The sequence below is a fragment of the Grus americana genome, chromosome 8 (assembly GCF_028858705.1).
Source record: "Grus americana isolate bGruAme1 chromosome 8, bGruAme1.mat, whole genome shotgun sequence".
Lineage (NCBI taxonomy): Eukaryota > Metazoa > Chordata > Aves > Gruiformes > Gruidae > Grus > Grus americana.
Genome location: NC_072859.1, coordinates 17034570 through 17054497, shown reverse-complemented (window position 1 = coordinate 17054497; position 19928 = coordinate 17034570). Strand labels below are relative to the sequence as shown.

At 38.4% G+C, this 19928-nt stretch overlaps 1 protein-coding gene across 1 annotated transcript in view; it reads right to left on the bottom strand.

Annotated features, from left to right (window-relative positions):
- ABCA4 (ATP binding cassette subfamily A member 4) overlaps positions 1–19928 on the bottom strand; it is an 80926-nt gene that overhangs the window by 32663 nt on the left and 28335 nt on the right. The window contains exons 11-20 of the mRNA XM_054832876.1: positions 18326–18465; positions 17086–17202; positions 16274–16471; positions 12282–12487; positions 11001–11177; positions 8975–9197; positions 6951–7172; positions 4112–4316; positions 1428–1526; positions 111–335 (exon numbers count right to left, since the gene is read on the bottom strand). Coding sequence (XP_054688851.1) covers positions 111–335; positions 1428–1526; positions 4112–4316; positions 6951–7172; positions 8975–9197; positions 11001–11177; positions 12282–12487; positions 16274–16471; positions 17086–17202; positions 18326–18465 — 1812 coding nt within the window. The remainder of the gene's footprint in view (positions 1–110; positions 336–1427; positions 1527–4111; positions 4317–6950; positions 7173–8974; positions 9198–11000; positions 11178–12281; positions 12488–16273; positions 16472–17085; positions 17203–18325; positions 18466–19928) is intronic.

Below are 19928 nucleotides of genomic sequence, written 5' to 3'. Positions count from 1 at the left end.
GTAGTCTACTGGGCTCTTTAGTTTGACTCCAGTCATTACTACATCTAGTTTGTTACGAAGTACAATGAGTATAGTATCTCAGAAGTACTCAGGTTGCTCTCTCTCCTTACTATTAATTTCATCTTTGTCCTGGACATCTGTCTTAGGCTTCCCCTGCTCGCCGAGGTCTTTTTCTCGTTTGTGTTTACATTGTTTGTTTTTACCATCCTTCTCCCCCTGGTTGTCATTCTTTTCTTCTGGCTTTTCAGGTTCTTCAGATTTCTTTGTTCTGCTTTCATTTTTTTCCCCTTCCATGGCCTTGTGATCTACATAGCCTTCTGACTCTGGACTTTTTTCTGTATAAACCAAAAGTAACCAAAATTTAATTAACCAAAATTTAATTTCCTCTTATCTCTAGAGGTGCTTTGAGGAAAAGGAGGTAGTCCTAAGCCTTGAGCTCCCCAAGAGTATTAATCATCTGTGCTTTACTCAGGTTAGGAACACAGCACTCAAAGCCATCTAGCTTAAAGTCTGCTTCGCAGTGTTGGGAACAGATATTTAAGGAAGATGACTGACAATTTTGCAATTATAGACTCAGAGTAGAAGATATTGACTAATATTAGGTACATGCTTTATATTTTTTCCATGTAGCTCTAGACCAAATTCTTCACCACATGAAGAGAAAGGCCATACAAACATTTCCCAGACTTACAGGGAGTGAGAGGAAGAAAAACAAAATTAAAAGGTTAAATGAAAAGCAAACTGCTAAACTGCTACTTAGATTAAGAGACTAGCTCCAGGCTGGAGTGAATGAGTTGGTTAACTTTTGTACAAGAATTTCTGGCTTGCCAGTTTGGTCTTAGACCTTGCTGCCACGAAGGAAAACAGTCACATAAAATCACTAAAGGGGAGAGGCTTGAAGCAGGAAGAAAAGTGATCTAACAAGAGGGAGCCCCTGAAGGAACTGAATAACACAAATTCAAGCTGGTAGCCTAGAGTGCAACTAGCACAACTGTAATTTATCAGATGGCCTAGGACTTAATTTTGTTGTGAAATTTCACCATAACTTTCTGCTATAAGGAATTTTAAGATAATAAAATAAAAATAAAATAAGATCAACCTTGTATTTCATTTTGACTCATTTCACAAATACTGTGTTGGGCAATAAGAACTCCTTGAATGTCTCAAAAGGTGTTGGTTAGAGTGTGTGGGGGGGTTGATGTTGCTTGCTAACCCATGCTTTAAAGGCTCTCAGATGGAACAGTGACTCACCTCTAACTCTAATAATAGTGGGCCACTCCAAGTTCAAAGGCACCTGCTGAGATTCCCAGTGTATGGCTGTCTAATCTTTGCAGCAGCTCAGGTAATGGAAGTGTTACACAGTCACCTCTAAACGGATCAGTGGTTTTGAAGTTATTTCTAAACACCAGAGTGTTAAAAGAACTCACCATCAGCAGTTGCTGTTTTCTCAGCTCTTGGGTTTCTAGAGCCAAACCAGTAAGACTCCTGCACAGGGAAATACCAAGGCTGTGGTAGCCCATAGTCCCCTAAAGCAAAAATAAGTAGGTAAAGTGCACTTCATAAACACATTCCTCAGTGCACACAAATTCAAAGTCTGAGCTATAATTACAAACATTTGCAGTCCTAGTGTTGCATATCAGAAGGTAAAACCATCCAAGTACCTGACAGAATAGATTTTGTTTGCAGATTTTTTTTTCTTTTGGACAGGAGTAAAATACTCAGAAAATATGTGATCTGATTGGCCTTACCTTTTCTTAAGGTAAACATGGTTTAATTACAGAATGAAGCTATTCCCTACATGGGGACAATTTGAATCCTCACCAGCCAGGCAGCAGCTGCCAAGGAACATCCTGACTGCTTTAGATGGGATCCCAGCCTCACTGAGGCATTTTCTTTTAAGGCCCCCTTAACGCTGGAGGGTGGACATGAGTGAAAAGCTTATTATATTCACACTTATTACCCTCGGCCTGAATTCACAACTGGCAACGAGAAAAGAGACTCTGGCTGTTATTTCAGCACACAGCCTTGCAGGAAAAGTGACAGAGTAATCCTTTTCTTAAGCACAAATGGGCTTTTTTGGTCACAGGTTAATTCTGTTTTGAAAAGAAAAAGGACAATAACATTATCAGTTCTTGTCAGGCCAGACTAGAGCTAGTACAAGTCAACACTACTTTCCTGGATCATACTGATTTATAGAATGCAGGGATTCAAGCTGCTATGTTTAAAACTGGCATCCTTGTGAACCCAGATGTTATTGGCCTTGTGCTACTTATTCAAAATAAGCAAAGGCTATTTGTGATGCTCACTGAGAGATGGTCAGTTTTTCTATACTGAAAGCCACTGTTTATGAAAGTGTCTGCTTATTTCTGACTTACCAAAAATACCCTGTATGTCAGACAACCACTTGTACTCCCATTAATGCACACAAACACTCCATCTGCATTCATAAGCAGTTTGTCTTGCACTTGGTATGGACTGGATTACGCTCCTTTGAAGTTGGTGGCTAAAACAACGCTTCTCATTCAGGATGAATGCAAAACCCAAGTGAACTCCATCATGGAGCAGAATGCTCAAAGAGCCAAAGGACCAGTGTGCCAATGGGCAGTTGGCTGCAGAGAAAACTTGAGCAGGAGCTGAGCCACGTGGTTCAAAGGATTGTGCAGGGATCTCATATAGTAAGCTCAAAGACTACAGCATTGATTTGGTAGGTCTGCATGTGTGTGACTGAGAAATGCTATGAGAAATTCCACAGAAACAGAGGAGCAGAAAGCCAAGGAGACACTCAGAGCAAATATAGGGAAGAACTGAAGCTAATGAATAGAAACCCTGAGAGGTGTTACTGTTGTGTAAAGTGCTGGCTCAAAAAACCCAACTTGGATCTATGAGTAAAGAAACTCCTGTTGTTTAATCCCTGCTGTGTTCATGGAAATAGTACATTGTCCATTCTTTTTTAAATAAACAGAGTTGCAACACAGGATTCTCTACAGAGCAACTTTTAGAAAAGTTACTGCAAATCAGCTTTAAAAATAAGTATGTTAAAATTGCATTAAAGTTCTTTATGAGGACACATTTCTTAAAAGTTGAAAGGGTATTAATTTGCTCACTTTGGTAGGGACACAAACAAAGCAGACTTAATGTCATATTTTAATTTTGAAGCAAAATATCCTCAGACACATCTAAAACCATTGAAGAAATCCTTATCTTTTCTTGATTTGGATTAAGTCTAATAAGTGATGTGTGCAGACAAGCACCATCCTACCTTATCCATCATTAATTTTCCTTCAGAGCTAGAAAATCTGCAAGATCTCAAATTCTGAGTAACCACTCAAGCAAAAAAAAAAAAAAGCCGTCTGCCAAGAAACACATTCTGGAACTGTAGTTCACATGTGGGAGTAATAAATTAATGAAAAGAAAGCTCACTTGCTTGTACAGCATGAGTCTGCATTTACTATATGGTAACAATATTCAATAAGAAGCAAGATAACCATTTGAAGCTACAAGAACAAACCATTTTCTCACAAAGAAAGTTCCCAAACTTTGTAATTGATAACAAAGAAAATCCTTTTGTGAACTTGCACTAGAACCAGGATTCCCATTTAGAAATAAAAAAATCCACACAGGAACTTTCACAGCTGCCTAGGACACAGTATATGACTCAGGAACTAGTACCAACCTTTAAGAAACATTCGGCCTAATGTGACCATAGTTTATATGTGAACTAGAACTGTTATTCCTATATTTTCAAAAATTTTAAAAATTCATACTAGAAATGGTTGACACTTCTCAAAAGAAAAATATGTACACAAATTGTTTTTTAACAGATGATTTTTTTGTCGATTTATTTTCTATTTAAATTTTAAAACAGGACCAGAAATTGCATTCTCTTTCTTATACTTTCGTCCTTTTCCATTCTTTTCAGGACTAAGATACAAGAAAAGAAAAAGAAAGAGGGAAAAGTGGAAGCCGTTAATAAACCAGTGGTGCTATACTGGATAAGACTTATAGTTTACAATGTCAAATACCCTTTTTCTGACAAATACTCAGAGACTAATTACACTAACACAGTTTACAACAACTACCACTACTTTGTATGAATAAGAAATTGACATACCTGGGAAAACATTATCAAGATACCAAGAAAGTATTCCATAGAGAAAAGCATCAAAAAGCATCATTTTAATGGAAAAAAGAAAACTATATTCATCTCCTTCCAAGGGACTGGTTCTGATGTTACCCCATTGTAGGCCAAGACCTTGCTCTTCATAGCGTGACAAGTATTCTGTACCAAACCCAAAAGCTACCTGAGAAAGCAAACTCTGGAATAAAGGAAAAACAACATTCAACTCAGAGGGACATTTTGTAAAGCAACCACAAAAAAAGATGGCCTTTAGAGTCTGGACTTCAAAACTTGATAAAGCTTAATAAGTGATCAGGGAAAAGTGGTTTCACTTTTATATTGGACTGGGATATTTAAACCTCTGAATGGTGGTAATTCTAAGTGATATTTAGTCATAACAGACTGAACTCAGGCATTGCTATACTTTCTTTAGCTACTAGGCAACCTTCACAGCTTGTTTTTTCGCAGCCCTGAGGAGAAGGACTTGGGGGTATTGATTGATAAGAAGCTCAACATGAGCCAGCAGCGTGCACTCGCAGCCCAGAAAGCCAACCGTGTCCTGGGCTGCATCAAAAGCAGTGTGACCAGCAGGTCAAAGGAGGTGATCCTGCCCCTCTACTCTGCTCTTGTGAGACCCCACCTGGAGTACTGCATCCAGCTCTGGGGGCCCCAGTACAGGAGAGACATGGAGCTGTTGGACTGAGTCCAGAGGAGGGCCACAGGGATGATCAGAGGGCTGGAGCACCTCTCCTGTGAGGACAGGCTGAGAGAGTTGAGATTGTTTAGCCTGGAGAAAAGGCGGCTCCAGGGAGATCTAATTGCAGCTTTCCAGTATCTAAAGGGGGCCCAGAGGAAAGATGGTGAGGGACTGTTTATCAGGGAGTGTAGTGACAGGACAAGGGGTAATGGGTTTAAGCTGAAGGAGGGTCGATTTCTTTCTAGCATCTAATCTAAATTCTTTACCATTAGAGTGGTGAGGCACTGGAACAGGTTGCCCAGAGAGGTTATGGATGCCCCGTCCCTGGAAGCGTTCAAGGCCAGGTTGGATGAGGCTTTGGGCAACGTGGTCTAGTGGAGGGTGTCCCTGCCCGCAGCAGGGGGGTTGGAACGAGATGATCTTTAAGGTCCCTTCCAACCAAAACCATTCTATGATTCTATGATTAATGTCTCTGTTCAGAAAATGCTATAGATGCATCTAGAAGTTTGCAGTGTATGCCTTTGCCTATCTTAGAGAAACAAAGTATTTCCTGAGTGTATGGGGCAGGGCTACCACAAGTAACAAGACAGAAAGTGCTCAGGATAAGGAAAACCACAACCATCCCCTCCCCCTGGTGCGTCTGCTACCTAGTTCTCAAACAACAAACTAATAAACCAGTATAGTATCCAAACACCCTCCTCAATGCTGCATTGCAAAATAGAGCAAGAAGTGATATAGTGCTGTTTCACAGGATATGTCATTCATTCAGGAATGCCAGATCTTAGGAAAATGAGGGGACAAGAGGGATCCCAACAGCAACTCACAGTAAGGTATTATCATAGTGTGTTAAAAGTGTTTGGTTTTCAGCAATACATTGATTGTTCGATTACTTTACTTGTCCTTAAAAATTTTTATTTTTTTTCTTCAGGTCCCCTACATATGCACACCCCTTATCATCCCTTGTAATTAGCTCTTCTTCAGAGATCAATCTCTGAACAACAAATATAAGACCAAATGTATCAGGAACAGAGAAAAATATTCATGACTTCTGACCAGCAAATATCCTTTCTTACATGGATGCCTCCTCCTTCACTTTACAGTGAGAACAGTTGTCTTTATGCTTAGACTGTGTGCTAGTCTCAAGATTTCCTCTCAAATCAGAACCTGTCAGAGGCCAATCCTACTAATTTCCTGACTTAATGACAGGATCAAGTTTTGCACTTTACCACCTTAATTGGTAGAACTAAAAATGGTATATACTACATCTGTATAGCACATCAGTTAAGAAAGCTGATTCATAGCTGTATTTACACTTAGTTACAGCTTTTAAAAGAGTTTTATTTTCTTTCCCCTTTTTTATTAGATTTCCTAGTGCAAGAGAAGACAGTACTTTTTCTACCTAGGTTGTTAGAATGCTCAGCAAAGATGGGGAGACTGGATTCAAACACTCGCTCCCCTTCCTGATTCATCGGGCAACAGAAAATCAGTCCGGATAATTTTTTAAGTTCACATTCCATTTCAAAACACAGCAAGAAGTTTCCAGCTCCACTGAACTGTTAAGTATCTTACCTATTATGGAAGAGAATCAACAAGGAAGCACTGCATGAAGAATGTCTACAACTTCTTAGATGGAAGATATTTCTCAGAGCTTTGGCACTTAGGTTCAAATCCTAATTCTGTGTTCAGCTAAAGAAGGAATGTGAACCCGAGGTTTTCTCATCCTTAGATATTACCCTGTTAACTAGGTTATAGTACAAGAGAAAGATAACTGTCTCCATTTTGTGAACTGCCTTTGTATTTATTAAACATACCAGAAGTTAAATTTGCTTTGACTTATAATAAGGAAGCATGCAAAACCTTTTTGAACATTATGCTAATTTCCTAGCATTCAAAAAGTAAAATAAATGCTATTAAATTTTCTAAAAGCCATGAAAATATCTCTTGGTCACTAGGCCTGCTAAAAGCTTATTCACTTGCAATCTCTCATTATTTGAGAGAGATTCAGCGGCCTCCCTCTCTGAATCAAAAAAGCAGAGACGAAGAGGTGTGCAATAGCTTTGTTACTCACATGCGCACAATGAGAAGGGCAGCTAAAATTTGAACTCAAAGATACCATGTAATCAGTGAAAGGCTTACCGCTAGGATCTTCAGATTAACAGTCATGCGGTCTTGCCAGACAAAGCAGACAACGTGGGGCAGGTACAAGGTGAAGTAGAGGACTCCACTGCAGGCAGCTGCCAGATTTGCTTTGGAGAAGAAGGTGCTGAACAAGAAACACTGCATTATGGTGGCTGTGGTGAATGTCAGTAGGAATAGAAAGAAGAGAAGTGGACTGCTATAATGTAGTACTTGACCACACTGTAAGCAAAAGGGAAAACAAAAAATTTAGAAGTATTGACACTTTCTGAACTAGCAGAAAAGGTCAGAATTCTCATTGACATGTAACCTGTAATGAGTAATAAGCCAGTGTTTCTTACCCAATCTGACTTCTAACTCTCCCAGGCAGTAATGTTTCAACACCTGAGGTCATTACAATAACAAATCCTTCATCTAACTTTATCCCTGCTCCTGGATTGTGACTTCAGGTTAGTACAACAGGCTGTGCAGTTCATATTTATATTTGATGACTGAATTAAGATCATAACTGATTGAAAATGAACATTCTGTCCATGTCTTAAGCAAATGATTCCAAGCGAGATATGCCTGCTTGGAAATTCATACATTTTAAATAAAACTATTTGAACTATCATAAAAAATTTTCATTGATCTCTTCTCATCTTTTCCTCAGTCCACTTTCTTGATATGCAAAAAAGACAGTGTAAGGAAGCCTGACAAAATACATCTTAAAAAACTCAAAAAACCCAGGAAAATTTTAAAGCTCCTGTACCTAAATGATATTCAAACTTCAGAAAGGCATCACAGCTGAAGAATCCAAGTGCAGTTTCTCAGAGAGCCTTGTGCACTAAGCAGCCCACTGGGTGAACTTTTACTGACCTTTCTTCCTTAGAGCTTTTGTAGATTAAACTCTCAAGAAGAGCAGGGACTGCTGCTAATTATCTATTTACTCCTAAAAAATAATATTGAGACCTATTTATCAGGCTCAACTTTGGGCCTCATATAAAAGGCTCGAATAGGTCTATAAGGCCATAAATAGGTCTCAACATTGTTGCAACATCCCACTGGGTCTCTGAGATTGATTTCTTTATCAACAGTGATACAATCTCTCCTAAGAATGTATTTACAAAGGTGCCTCACACTGGCATAGTGAAATCCAGGAAAGGAAGTGAATTATAGGTATAAGTATATTCCTCTCTGGTATCACCTCCTGACTTTTAATTAAACCGATGTAGCAAATAAAGTAAGCTTTCTCTATCCACCCACTACAAGTTCCAACTGTAATGGAACCACAAGGAACTAGAACAACTCATCAGGGCAGATTGATAACATAGAGTGGGTTGAACCCTAACTATGCGTTTATACCAATAGCTGTTCCCCGCATTAGAAAAGATGCAAGGGCATTCTTCCTCTTTGAAATTCTACAGATTTATATACCTAAACATAGCAGCTAGGAGGAGCTTGGTTCTCAGGTAACAGACATAAGAGGTAGTCCTTAGAGACAACATCCAAACTGTTCTGAAAAGTTACAAAGATTACAGCAATTCTGAGTCACAGAGGCAAAAGTTTTGTTTGTTTGTTTTTTTCAGGCTGTCCTGAAAGTTCTGTCCTTGCAGTCTCTTTCTCCATTGAAATAGTGACATAATTTCTAAGCAGGCAAGCACTGAATATTATGAATGAATCACATATGGTGAATTACAAGATAAAAATCTTCATATTATGATCCCTTGTATTTAAAGCAACAATTATTATTTATTGGGAGATCTGCCTCTGTCTACAGGACAGACATACAGAGTAATGAGCTTGATGCATTGCTCTGTGGGGGATCTCACAATAAATCTTACTAGTGAATTTATCTTTCTGTCTCTACCAAGTGCTGATGCTGTCATGAGTTCTGCTTAGAAGAATGTGCCTGCTATGTGCTGTGATCAGAACAGGCCACCAGCCATTCCCATCTCCCCATGAACGGCTACTATTCTTTCTCAACAGCAAACTGGTATCAGCAGTGCAAATACAACAGTGAGTTTGAGAGTGGCAATCCTTACCATAATCAGTGCTGTGAGGAGGAATGTGCTCACAGCCATCATGACGAAGCTGTCTAGGAACCAAGTGCACCAAATTACCCCATTAGTTATACCCCTGTTCTTCATAGCCTCCTTCAGACGCATTTCCTTCTCCAGCACTATACTCTTCACAGTCATGGAAACTGAATATATCCAAGCTAGCACCATGAAGATGGGAAAGGCGCGGTTTAAGGTGATCATGAAGCTACCAAAGTAAGAAGGGAGAAATGCATTAAAATTTAGGTAAAACAGAAGAATTGAGATGAGAAGCAAGAATGAAAAGGAAAAGGAGTGGGGAAGAATGTGTTTATTAAACATGGGACTGCAAATTCTCAGTCTAATCATCAATAACATGTTGCTAGTGAACTTCACAAGCAACCTGAATACTACTGAACTAATGGTTCCTGCACTCCCATGAGACAGAGAAATGTTATTTCTATTTTAAAAAGAGGTTCTAAGGGTTATTGAAAGCTACAAAACATGTGGTGGCTCATGAAAATACATTGCTCTTCACAGTGAATTGCCGTAATGCTTTTACTATGATGTACCAAGAATATTCTAAGACATATCCTAATGTTAATAATTTGGGAGTGTCACTGTCTTTTTACGCTCCCAAGATTCACTTGTGAAAGAATTAAACAAATTAAGCATTAAAAGCATCAGATGCTGCCAGCAAGGCTGCTGAAATTCATGCAAACCATGACTTGTGGAATGTGTTGGGGCTGTCCCACATAGTACTGCTTCCAAAACAACAGTGGTGGGAAAGAAACTCCTGGTGCCTGCAATAATATGCTGCAGCCACAGTCCTAGACTCCTTTGCTAGATTCATATGAAATTTAAGACAAAAACTAGTCAATCTTCATAAAAATCATAGACAGGAATTAGGGAGAAGAAAGTTAGAGGATATCAAGTTATTGTTGAAAACTGTAGCATCCACAAGGGAAGGAAAAGAGCTGATGCTAACAGAAACCAATGCCGTATATCCAGTTCAATTGCAGATAGTAGTCATGTAGTTATAAATGGAATATATAAATGGAATCCTGTTTAAGAATGTGGTTAGGATTTTGGAAAGAAAGAATTTCAAGAGCCTAAATTGTCTTGGGATTCTGCAAGGCCTGTAGGTGTCTTCAAGGACCAAAAACTACAGCTTTGGATATCAGTGTATCTAGATACGATTAATTCAAGGGTTAGGGTTTGGTAATATACTTGAAGAGACTGGGTTGTTTGATTGTTCAAGACTTACAGAGATAGCAAGAGAGATACCAATTCCATTGGGACAAGCACTTTCTGTTCCATTCTTCTTTAGGAAATGATTCTTTGGATATAAAGAAAGCTGGGTTTTAGAGATGTAATTAGGGAAAAGAAGCTTACTACACTTCAGCGGATTCTGCACAGTTAACTGAAGGATGCAGTGTTGTTCTAACATGGGTCAGTGCTTTGTGTTCAGTTTTGCTACAGGCACTGGTCATATGCTATAGCATGAGACTTAGTTGTAGTTAGAGAAAAACTTTTTAAAAGATCACATTTTTGCTGGGTCCTGTGTAATCACATGGATAGTTCCAGGGCTGACATTGTTAGGGATCAAAGTGTTATATTTGGGGTGCCCTGTTGACAACAGATTCTTGGCTGTAATCAGTGTGAAGATTTAGGTTATGTTATTATTATTGTCTGGAAAAGTACAGCAAAAAACCCTCAGATTATTTTTTGGAATTTGTGACATGCAAAATTTGGAAGGAAACTGCTGCTTTTAAGGGGCCAGTGTTTTGTATTCATTTTAGGTTTGGATGCTGGTTGCATGGATTGGGAGTAGGGGTAGAATCTTTGCAAAGGCGGCTTCTGGAGTCTGGGTTATGGCAGGATAAGGAAAAGAAAAAATTAATTCAGTAAATCTCAATTATTGCTCTTGCATGTAAACCTTAGGCCTAGGGTTAGAACAGGTGCTTGAGAATCTTAAAGCACCCAGCAATCCAAGTATTCATCAGAATTAAGATAAACTGCTTTTACTCACACATCATCCACAAAACATGGATATGGCATTTGCTGCAGATAAACTCCTAATGGCACTTCAGTGTTGGTCTGGGTCTTTATAATCCCATGTTCAATCATGTCTTGGAGATATGCAAAGCCTCCCCAGATATAACGTAAATCATCCACAGGATCAGCTCTTGGACCAGGATCCCAGTATCTCAAAAGAAATTTCACATGGAAATCATTTGGGTAAATAGTGGCTTTAGGGGAGGGGTGGGAATAAAAAAAAAAACAAACAAAACACCACACTCACAAAACCCCACCCTCCCAAACAAAAACCTTAGCTATTGAAATTGTAGGGGCATTGCCTGGAGTGTTTTTTCTAGATTTTGGTCTGTCAGACCACATTGCTTTAGAAAGTATATGACCTGGAAGGTTCTTTCATTTCCTTTAATTTTCTCTACACTGACACAGAATAGCAATTTTGGCCAAAAATGTAAGTAAGTTAATCATGTAGCAGAGCAACTCTTCTAGAATAGGAATAACTGTATTTGGAACACAGTATCCTTGGAGATTAAACTGGAACAGCTGAATTGCAACTACCAGACACCATTATATTGCTCTATGTAGATATCCCTGAAAAATTACTTCTGTTATCCCTTTAAGTGAGTCCATTTGAGGGGGACTTGAGGAGCAATAACAGAGAAGTTCTGCTGTCCAGGTAGAGGACGACAGCCGGGTCACAATCTGTGTAGGACTTCCTTGTCTGCCTCTCCCAGCAATAGAGCCAGCTAAAAACTTAAGCAGGTTATTGAATAGATTTTGAGCAGAGTCATTCCCTTTGCCATGTAAGCCCTTTTAAGCTGAAGGAGGGTCGATTTAGATGAGATGTTAGAAAGAAATTCTTTACTGTTAGAATGGTGAGGCACTGGAACAGGTTGCCCAGAGAGGTTGTGGAGGCCCCATCCCTGGAAGTGTTCAAGGCCAGGTTGGATGAGACTTTGGGCAATGTGGTCTAGTGGAGGGTGTCCCTGCCCACAGCAAGGGGGTTGGAACGAGATGATCTTTAAGGTCCCTTCCAACCCAAACCATTCTATGATTCTATGTATCCGTGTACCTACCCACTGCTTGGCCTGTCACAAACGTGATACCATTTGTGTCAGTACCTGGTAACTGGAGATGGATTCTGCACTGCATTACATACTAACTATTGGCGAATACAGTTGAATTTCATGCGTGCATCCAATGCAGGTTCTAATGTCCTTATGTCTCTCATATTCATGTTATGGCAGGGAAGAACTGAGAAGGAACCATCACTTACCTGTCTTTGATTTTGTTTGTTTTCTCCACTGCATCTATGTCCATCCGGATCTTGTATTTCACAAGTGGTGGAAGACTGCTGGTTGTAGGTGCTATGTCCGGAAAAACCACACCAGCCCAGAATTTGTTTTCCTCCAGCAGGTGAAGGGCTTGATGAGTCAGTTGAGTTTCATCAAGATAACCTTCAAATTTATCCAAGGTCAAGCACTACAAATAATCACAAAGAGAAAAATCACATAGCAATAAACTAGTAAGAGATATACATTAACGCAAGCATCAGTTGTTGAAAACAGAAAAGGGATGCAGGTTCATCTGAAGTAGTTACTATTTTCAGCTTTAAAACCTTATGCTGAAACTATTAAAAGTTGACTCAGCAATAAAATAAATCTGGCCATGACAGCTTTTTAGCAGTCCAGTTGAATCAAAACACCATCCTTTTTAAAGTTTTGGGACATTTTTTTCCAGCCTAGGAAGTGCCTGAGTGAATGGCAGGGAGCTAAAGGATGACTGATCCATAAGAAAAGCACATTAGCCATGAATCTCAGCTGAAAAGCACTTTGTCAGGTGAAGTGCTGGCAGAGTCAGAGCATAAATTTGAATTTTAAAGTCTCTTAGGTATTTTGGCATTTGTTCCTATTTAACACCAGTCAACTAGTTAATTGATCTTACTGATAATATTGTGTCCCTGCTGAATTTTGACAGAGGATTAACCTGCTGACTTATGTTAACATGCTTTGGCTATCTTGATAATAAAATGTAGTTTACACTTCACAGCAAACCATCTTCTTTCTTAGTCTCTGTCATTATTGTGAAATGTATTATTATCACTCAATACATCAGCCACCAAACCATCAAAATCTAAGCCCTTCACGTTCCTTCATTTAACTCCTACTTAACAGGTTTGTGTGAACACTACAAACTCTATCATTAGTTATCTGTAAAATTACAGACTTATTTTGTATATTTAGCTTCTGCCCTTCAGAATTGGCAAGGCATTCCCAGAGAGTAGAACTATGTAACCTCCTGATGGACTGGGAAGATACTTACTGAATTATATTGCTTCATAAAATTCCAGGAGGCTAACTTGTTTGATCTTATCTTCTTGATCATCTCTTGCAGGTCAATAACCAAAAATTACTCCACATCAAAGTGCTTGTTATTTAATGGACAGACATCTTAAAGACTCCTTTATTTAACCCTTCCCTGTGATAAATCATGCTCTGTTTCTTTCAAAACTCGAAGTATCACAGTGTAATGGGATCTATATGAAAATATGTTTTTAACTGGCAGCAAAACAAAACAGCGCTTAAATTGATAACTTTATTATTTTGTAACTTTACTCTTCCTGGTGTTTTGCAAAGGTTCATTCTCCCAGTTTGCTTTACAAAATTAAAATACAAAGAATTTCATATCAGAAAGCAAAATAAGGCAAAAATACTTTCTGGTTTGTATGCCAGAAAAGAAATAAAATTAAACCGATGGCTCAGGTTGCATCAATTTTTTGGGGATACATTTATCCCACATAGTTAACTGAGTTCTGGAACATACTTTAGTTCTTGCCAAAGTGTCAGTGTTTCCACAGCCAAGTCCTGCTGCATAACTGTGACTTTGAAGTGCCTGGAGGACTATTTGCTGTTTCTTTGTTACAAGGAACTATTTTAAAGGTATTTGTTGCAGCTTCAGAAGAACTCATGTAGTTTGCAAGGGGAATGTGTGGGAATGGCACTGGCAAAGCACTGACAGACAACTGATCTTGTCTAGATTTTCACTGCAGAATAGACAGTGTTTGGAGTAGGCTGAGAAGCAGCATAGGCTCTTATCCAGGGGTCCAGTCAAGGAAGCAGCAAGTGTTCAGAACAGAAGACACAAGTGTTTATGGATCTTCTGTGTGAGTAAAATGAAACCAAAGTTTGTATAAAAACATAGACTAAGACACCAGTGTTGCAATAATTTACATCATCTGAAATTGAATCTACTAGCCAAAAGCTAGAATTTCTGTCTCTTACCATTAATTGTATTCAAAACAAAGGCTGTATGCTCTACCTAGGCTTTGTTTTCCAGTGAATTGCAACACAGCTTGTGCCTTCATAAACCTCACTATAGCAAAACTCATTCATCAACCACTTTGGGAAATTTATTTCAGATCTTCTCCTAGTAATTATTTAAAAATTTTAAATGGTCCAACGGAGATGGGAAAACCAAAACTAAAATACTAACAACAGGTTTGTAAGATAAAACCCAAAAATAATAAGCATAAAGAGGTGACTAGGTAGCTTTCTCAAACAGTTTAGCTGTTCTGTGGCCTAAGGTAATCAGAGGGAAGAATAGGAAATTCTTGGGGTGGTGAGGATAAGCAGCCACTGCATAATTTGTGGGATTCTCAGCTGCACCACAGCTTGCAGCAGAGATCTGGAGTCTCCAAAGATAGTTGCTGGCAGCACACTCTCCACATCGCATACTATGGCAAGGAGTAGGGTGTCCCCAAAAGGGAGCTATTTGTTCTCATTGTGCTTAGCACAGTGTGAAAACATTCTCAAATGCTAACAACTCAGTGTAAACAGCAGACTTAAAAGAATAAGCTCATTATAAAGAACTTTAGGACACAAAGATCTATTACCAGGTACAGTAACTGCCCTGATATTATGCACGTTCCAGCACTGACCTGCTGCAAGCAATTTATTTCACTCAGCTTGAGTAAGAAATAATTCCGCTAACATGATGCAAAAAGATCATCAGAAGAATCAGCAGAGCTTTGTGCAAAAGCCTTATTGTTCCCTCTCATAGTAGCTATAGGAAGGCAGATAAACTCTCAGTTCCTGCCTTTTTGCAGGGGATGAATGGTCTTTTAGACTGAACTGGACTGCAATTAAGAAATTTAGGCTTGGTACTATTGCCTACAACTAGTATCGATTTTTTCTACGAGCTTCAGGCTCAGCTTATTTAACTATTAAATAATAACTAAATATTTACTTTTCTTTCAGAGATGCTTGTAAGATGTAATTAATCTCTATAAAGACCCTGACCCTCATATGGCAGATACTAAGTGTTGATTTCCCAAGTATTAATATTACTACCAACAGCAATAGTTTTTTAAACTCTCAGAGTTAACCTGCAACATTGCAGAGTCAACTAGTTTTGCCTGGGCTCATAAGTTTACAAAGAAGAGTTTGCATTTCATTTATCTAACTTAGTGGGAATTCACCCCATCTCAATTCCAGGTCCAAACACATCTTTACCTGCAGTCAGAAATATACAGGATTAAAAAAAAAAACCTCAAAGCCAAAATTCTTGGTGTACCAGAGTAACCTCTTATTAAAAGTATCTTCCACAGTATTTTTACAATGGCTTGATATATTCATCTACATTTTTAGCATTTTTTTATTTACATAATGAAACTTAACCCCACTTCCTGCACTGTGGCTCTCAAAAAGTCTCAGAGACCCCCACTAAAAACATGGCACCCTAAAGAAAGGGGATACAGATTCCAGGAAAGAGACACAGACATCTTGTCAGAAGTGGCTACAGAACAAGTGGAAACTCCCTCGTTGGTTTCAATTAAATTTTTATCAGGGGGTTAAAAACCTGAAGGAGGACTTCCCAATGAATTAGCTTCTCTGGTCCTGGTCTTGCTGAAATTAGTGGCTTGGCAGTTATTAGTATTTACAAAACAAAAACACCAAAAAACACATTTCCTTGAGGTTTTACATTCACTTTCTGGCTCTCAAAGCACATTCAGACATTCAACCAACATTTTGAATATAGCATTTGGGGATCATCAAATTAAAGGGTTTTTTCATAATAATAAGTATTCATGTTCTTTTACTGCTGTATTATTTACAAAATATACTTTTAATATTGAGATTAAATTTGAAAGAAATTAAGATGTCTTATGATTTTAACCTCTTTGTGTGTTGTCACAGACCCCAAGTACTGCCTAACCTGCTTTAAGATATTCTCTACAAGTATTTCCAGCAGTGGGAGAGCTGACCTTACCTCCAGATACTGACTGAGCAAACGCAGAGCTTGGTCTGCAGCACTGAAGATGTTCCGCCAGTCAAAGTCTGCCATTCCCTTCTCCCGACTCCCTGGAGAGCCATTGTGGAGAAAGTTGATTATGTGCTCAGTGGTTAAGCCTTCAGCACCCAGTTGGCTGTTCAAGAAGTTCCTCACTGTAGGGTGCTTCAGAGAGTCCTGAGGAAACACATCAGGACAGCTTCACTACAATGATCTTCATATGCTCTTTTGAGCTAGAAAGGTTTCAACTTCCATAGCTCTTTCTGAGCTATGAAGTAGTACAAAAGGGCATGCTAAGGAATTAATTTTATAAATGGGCAATTGCACAGCTGATCTTAACCTTAACTACAGATATTACTTGCAGCTGATCAAAGCCAGATCTAAGGGATCTGGAAATAGGGATTCTAAGGTAGTAAATTGCTGGACCCAGCAAAACCATGGTCCTACTGCGTTCTTTGCCTATGCAGAACCCCAGAAAATCAAGTTGTCTGTTCTTGAAGGACATTTTGGAGAGACAGGGAAGCAGAAATTGCTGCTTTTATTAAGAAGTCATGAGCCAGATTCTAGAGAGTGTCCAGATCTGAGGTTTTGTCAGAGATGTTGTAATGCATGTAAGACTAGCCTTCAAACCAAGCCCAGTAATTAGTCCAACAGCCTTAAAGACCAGATTCCTTGCTGCAAAGGCTGTGCTTCCAGCCAAACCTTCCAAATTAATTGCCTTCTCCCTTAGTAAAAATAAAGGATGGTGAAAGACTGGTCTTACTGAGAATACCTAAGAAGTTATAACATACACGGATCATATTCATTTGCAGGCTGTTTTGAAAGAAGTACCACAGCTGAGGTCCTACTTCTTCCCAAGATTTGGTCAACAGTCTGAGGCGTTCAAGTTCCTCAAAAGTAGAATTTGCCTGAGGAATAAAACAGCAGAGAAGAGTGTCAAAAAGCTAAGGAGATAAACAAACAGAATTTATGATCCAGCCATTCAGTGACAGTGAAACCTGTAACTTACAAATGTTGCAGTTTTGACCTTCAATACTTAATAAAATTGTTAAAATAGCAGAAATGTTAATAATCCTCAGAAAAAGAACGTGTAAAATCCAACTAGAATCAAAGTCAGTTAGGATAAATTTCTGTTGTATATGTAATGAAAAAAACAACTACACATTAAGCGCAGTTAACTTCCATTCCTTTAAATACTCAGGTTTTAGGTAGAATGATTTCTTCCTCTCTTTTTTCCCTTGACTATTTCTTTCCATTAAGAACTAAAAAGAAAGATGATCATGTGGGTAGGTGAATAAATGGGAGGCAGCTGGAGAAGACAGATACTCTCATAGTTAAGATATTAGTTAAGATTTGAACTGTTGGGCTGCTGTACATCCGATGTTATACTCTGTGAACTACAAGCAGCAGTTCTTCTGTGCTTACATAGATGTTAAGAGTGAATTGCTGGTGATGAGGTGGCCCAAACCTCATCATATGTGACTTTGATTTAACTGCTCAGATTCATTTCACACATTCATTTCATTTAGCCGAAGAGCAGCTGAAGAGTCCAGGCTCCATCTTATTTTCATGAAGTGAAAATTATTTAACATTTCAACATATATAATATTAAACCATGATGTTGCTATTGGTTTGTAATCTCTCAATGTTAGGTCTCAATTAGTCTATCCAAGCCTCATAGCTGCCCCATTTAAATATTTATTGGCACAGAGCTGCTGATGTTCCTATGTCTGTAAAATATATATAAACATTACTATTTTTACTAATGTAAATATGGAATCGTGCCAACTAAAGGCTACTTGAGCTGGAAAAAGCATGTAGCATGGACCAAGATGGGATGAATTGGTAAAGGTCTGTATTCTGTTTTTTAAAGAAGAGTAACTGTCCCTCCTCTGATGACCATCAGAACCAAGAGAGTTCTGAGAAGAAAATCTGATTAGGTTGAGGTAGCTGGGTCACTGTTTTTCAAAATATGTTTCTTAGAATGCAATTTTTTAGAAATATACATTTTTGTATTTCAGAACTTCTTACATTTTTTAGGATTTGCCGTACAGAAGGTGAATCAGGAGCAAAGAGAATTTTTCCCATCAGCAGGGGCTTCACAGCACTCCAGACTATCTTGGTTAAAGGGTTTGATTCCAAGTTCTGGATCAATGCATTACAAAAGGGTGCTAAAAACAGAAAGACAGACAGCTTTTATCAAACCCTACTCAAATCCTATCACACATAACATCCTGCAAGGCTTTTCACTGGCAATACAGACAGTTTAAAGCATTTTGCATCTGAATGGGTTAAGAACATTCTGCAGTTTAGAAGTACATCTGAATAAATGGAAAAGACTACTAAGTATATACTGGAATTGTAAAGTAAACACCATGGAAATTGGAAGAGCAAATAAATTAATTTTACCATTTGAAAGTTGGTGTTATTTATAGGGTATTTCAAATGGAAGGAAACCAGACAACTCAGATCTCACTGAACAATTTTGAGCTTTAATTGCTTTTCTCCTAATGACTCAGCTCCTTTGTATTGTAATTAATACTGATACAAAGCTTTTTTTTCTCCTATTAGTGGTTAATTCTTACACAGTATAAACTATAAGACTGGGCATCCAGCAGGCCTGAATGTTGAACTCCAGAACAGTTCAGAACTGGATCCTACAATAATTTAGAACTAAACATTTTAAGGTAAACATTTCTATCTTACTCCTGCACTATGAAGTAATTAGTTTATTTGGATAGCATTCAACTATTTTGTTACCCTAGCTGAAGAAATGGAGTACTGGGCCTTTTACAGCTCTTTTGAAGGTTTAGACATAAGTAGAGTCAAGTATCAACAGAAATAGTGAAAGGTAGGAGTCCCTCTGGAGGCAAAGTGCTCACCTGTACTTTGTAACCACACAACCATATCTATCATAGCAGAAGGGACACAGAAATGTACTATCAGCTATAATATGGCTGTTAGTACAGAAAAATTTGCTGGTAGTCTCAAAGTAGAGCAAAATTAAACAGCAAACAGAAGGGGACATAATAAAAAAAATAATGAATGGTAGAAAAGATAAAATCGCTTTCTCTTTGCATTCTCTCCTATTACAATAGCAAGAAGACAAGTGAGGAAATCAAAGCAACAAAACCTGAAATTTAAATACTTTCAACATAAGATTTAATGATGCTGTAGAACATTACTGCTACAAAATATATGTACTTTTATGCAGGAAGAGAACAGCTACCATGTATCAAATGGCGTATTATTTAAAAGGAGAGATTTTAAAATTCCTGTGCTCCAGGCCATCAATCAAGTTGAGAGACTTTAAAAAAAAATTATCTTGGAGAAAAGTAATTCCAGAATGTGGCACTGTATTTTCCTCAACCTTCTTCAGAAGCATCTCATTCTTCCTGATATCAGTAGCATATATTAGAAGATAAGACAGAGGGACTGTCTTAATTACAATGATGACAACGTTTATGCCTTCATAAAGCAAATGCCTGTTTCTATCAGTTCTCAATTCCTGGGCTTCTCTGCTTCCAGCTATGAAGAGAATACGAAGTAAAACCATTTCATTTGTCTCTGATTTCCTGAATCAACTGCTTAAAATGTTATTTTATAAAAGCAAAAGTGATATTCTAACATAAGT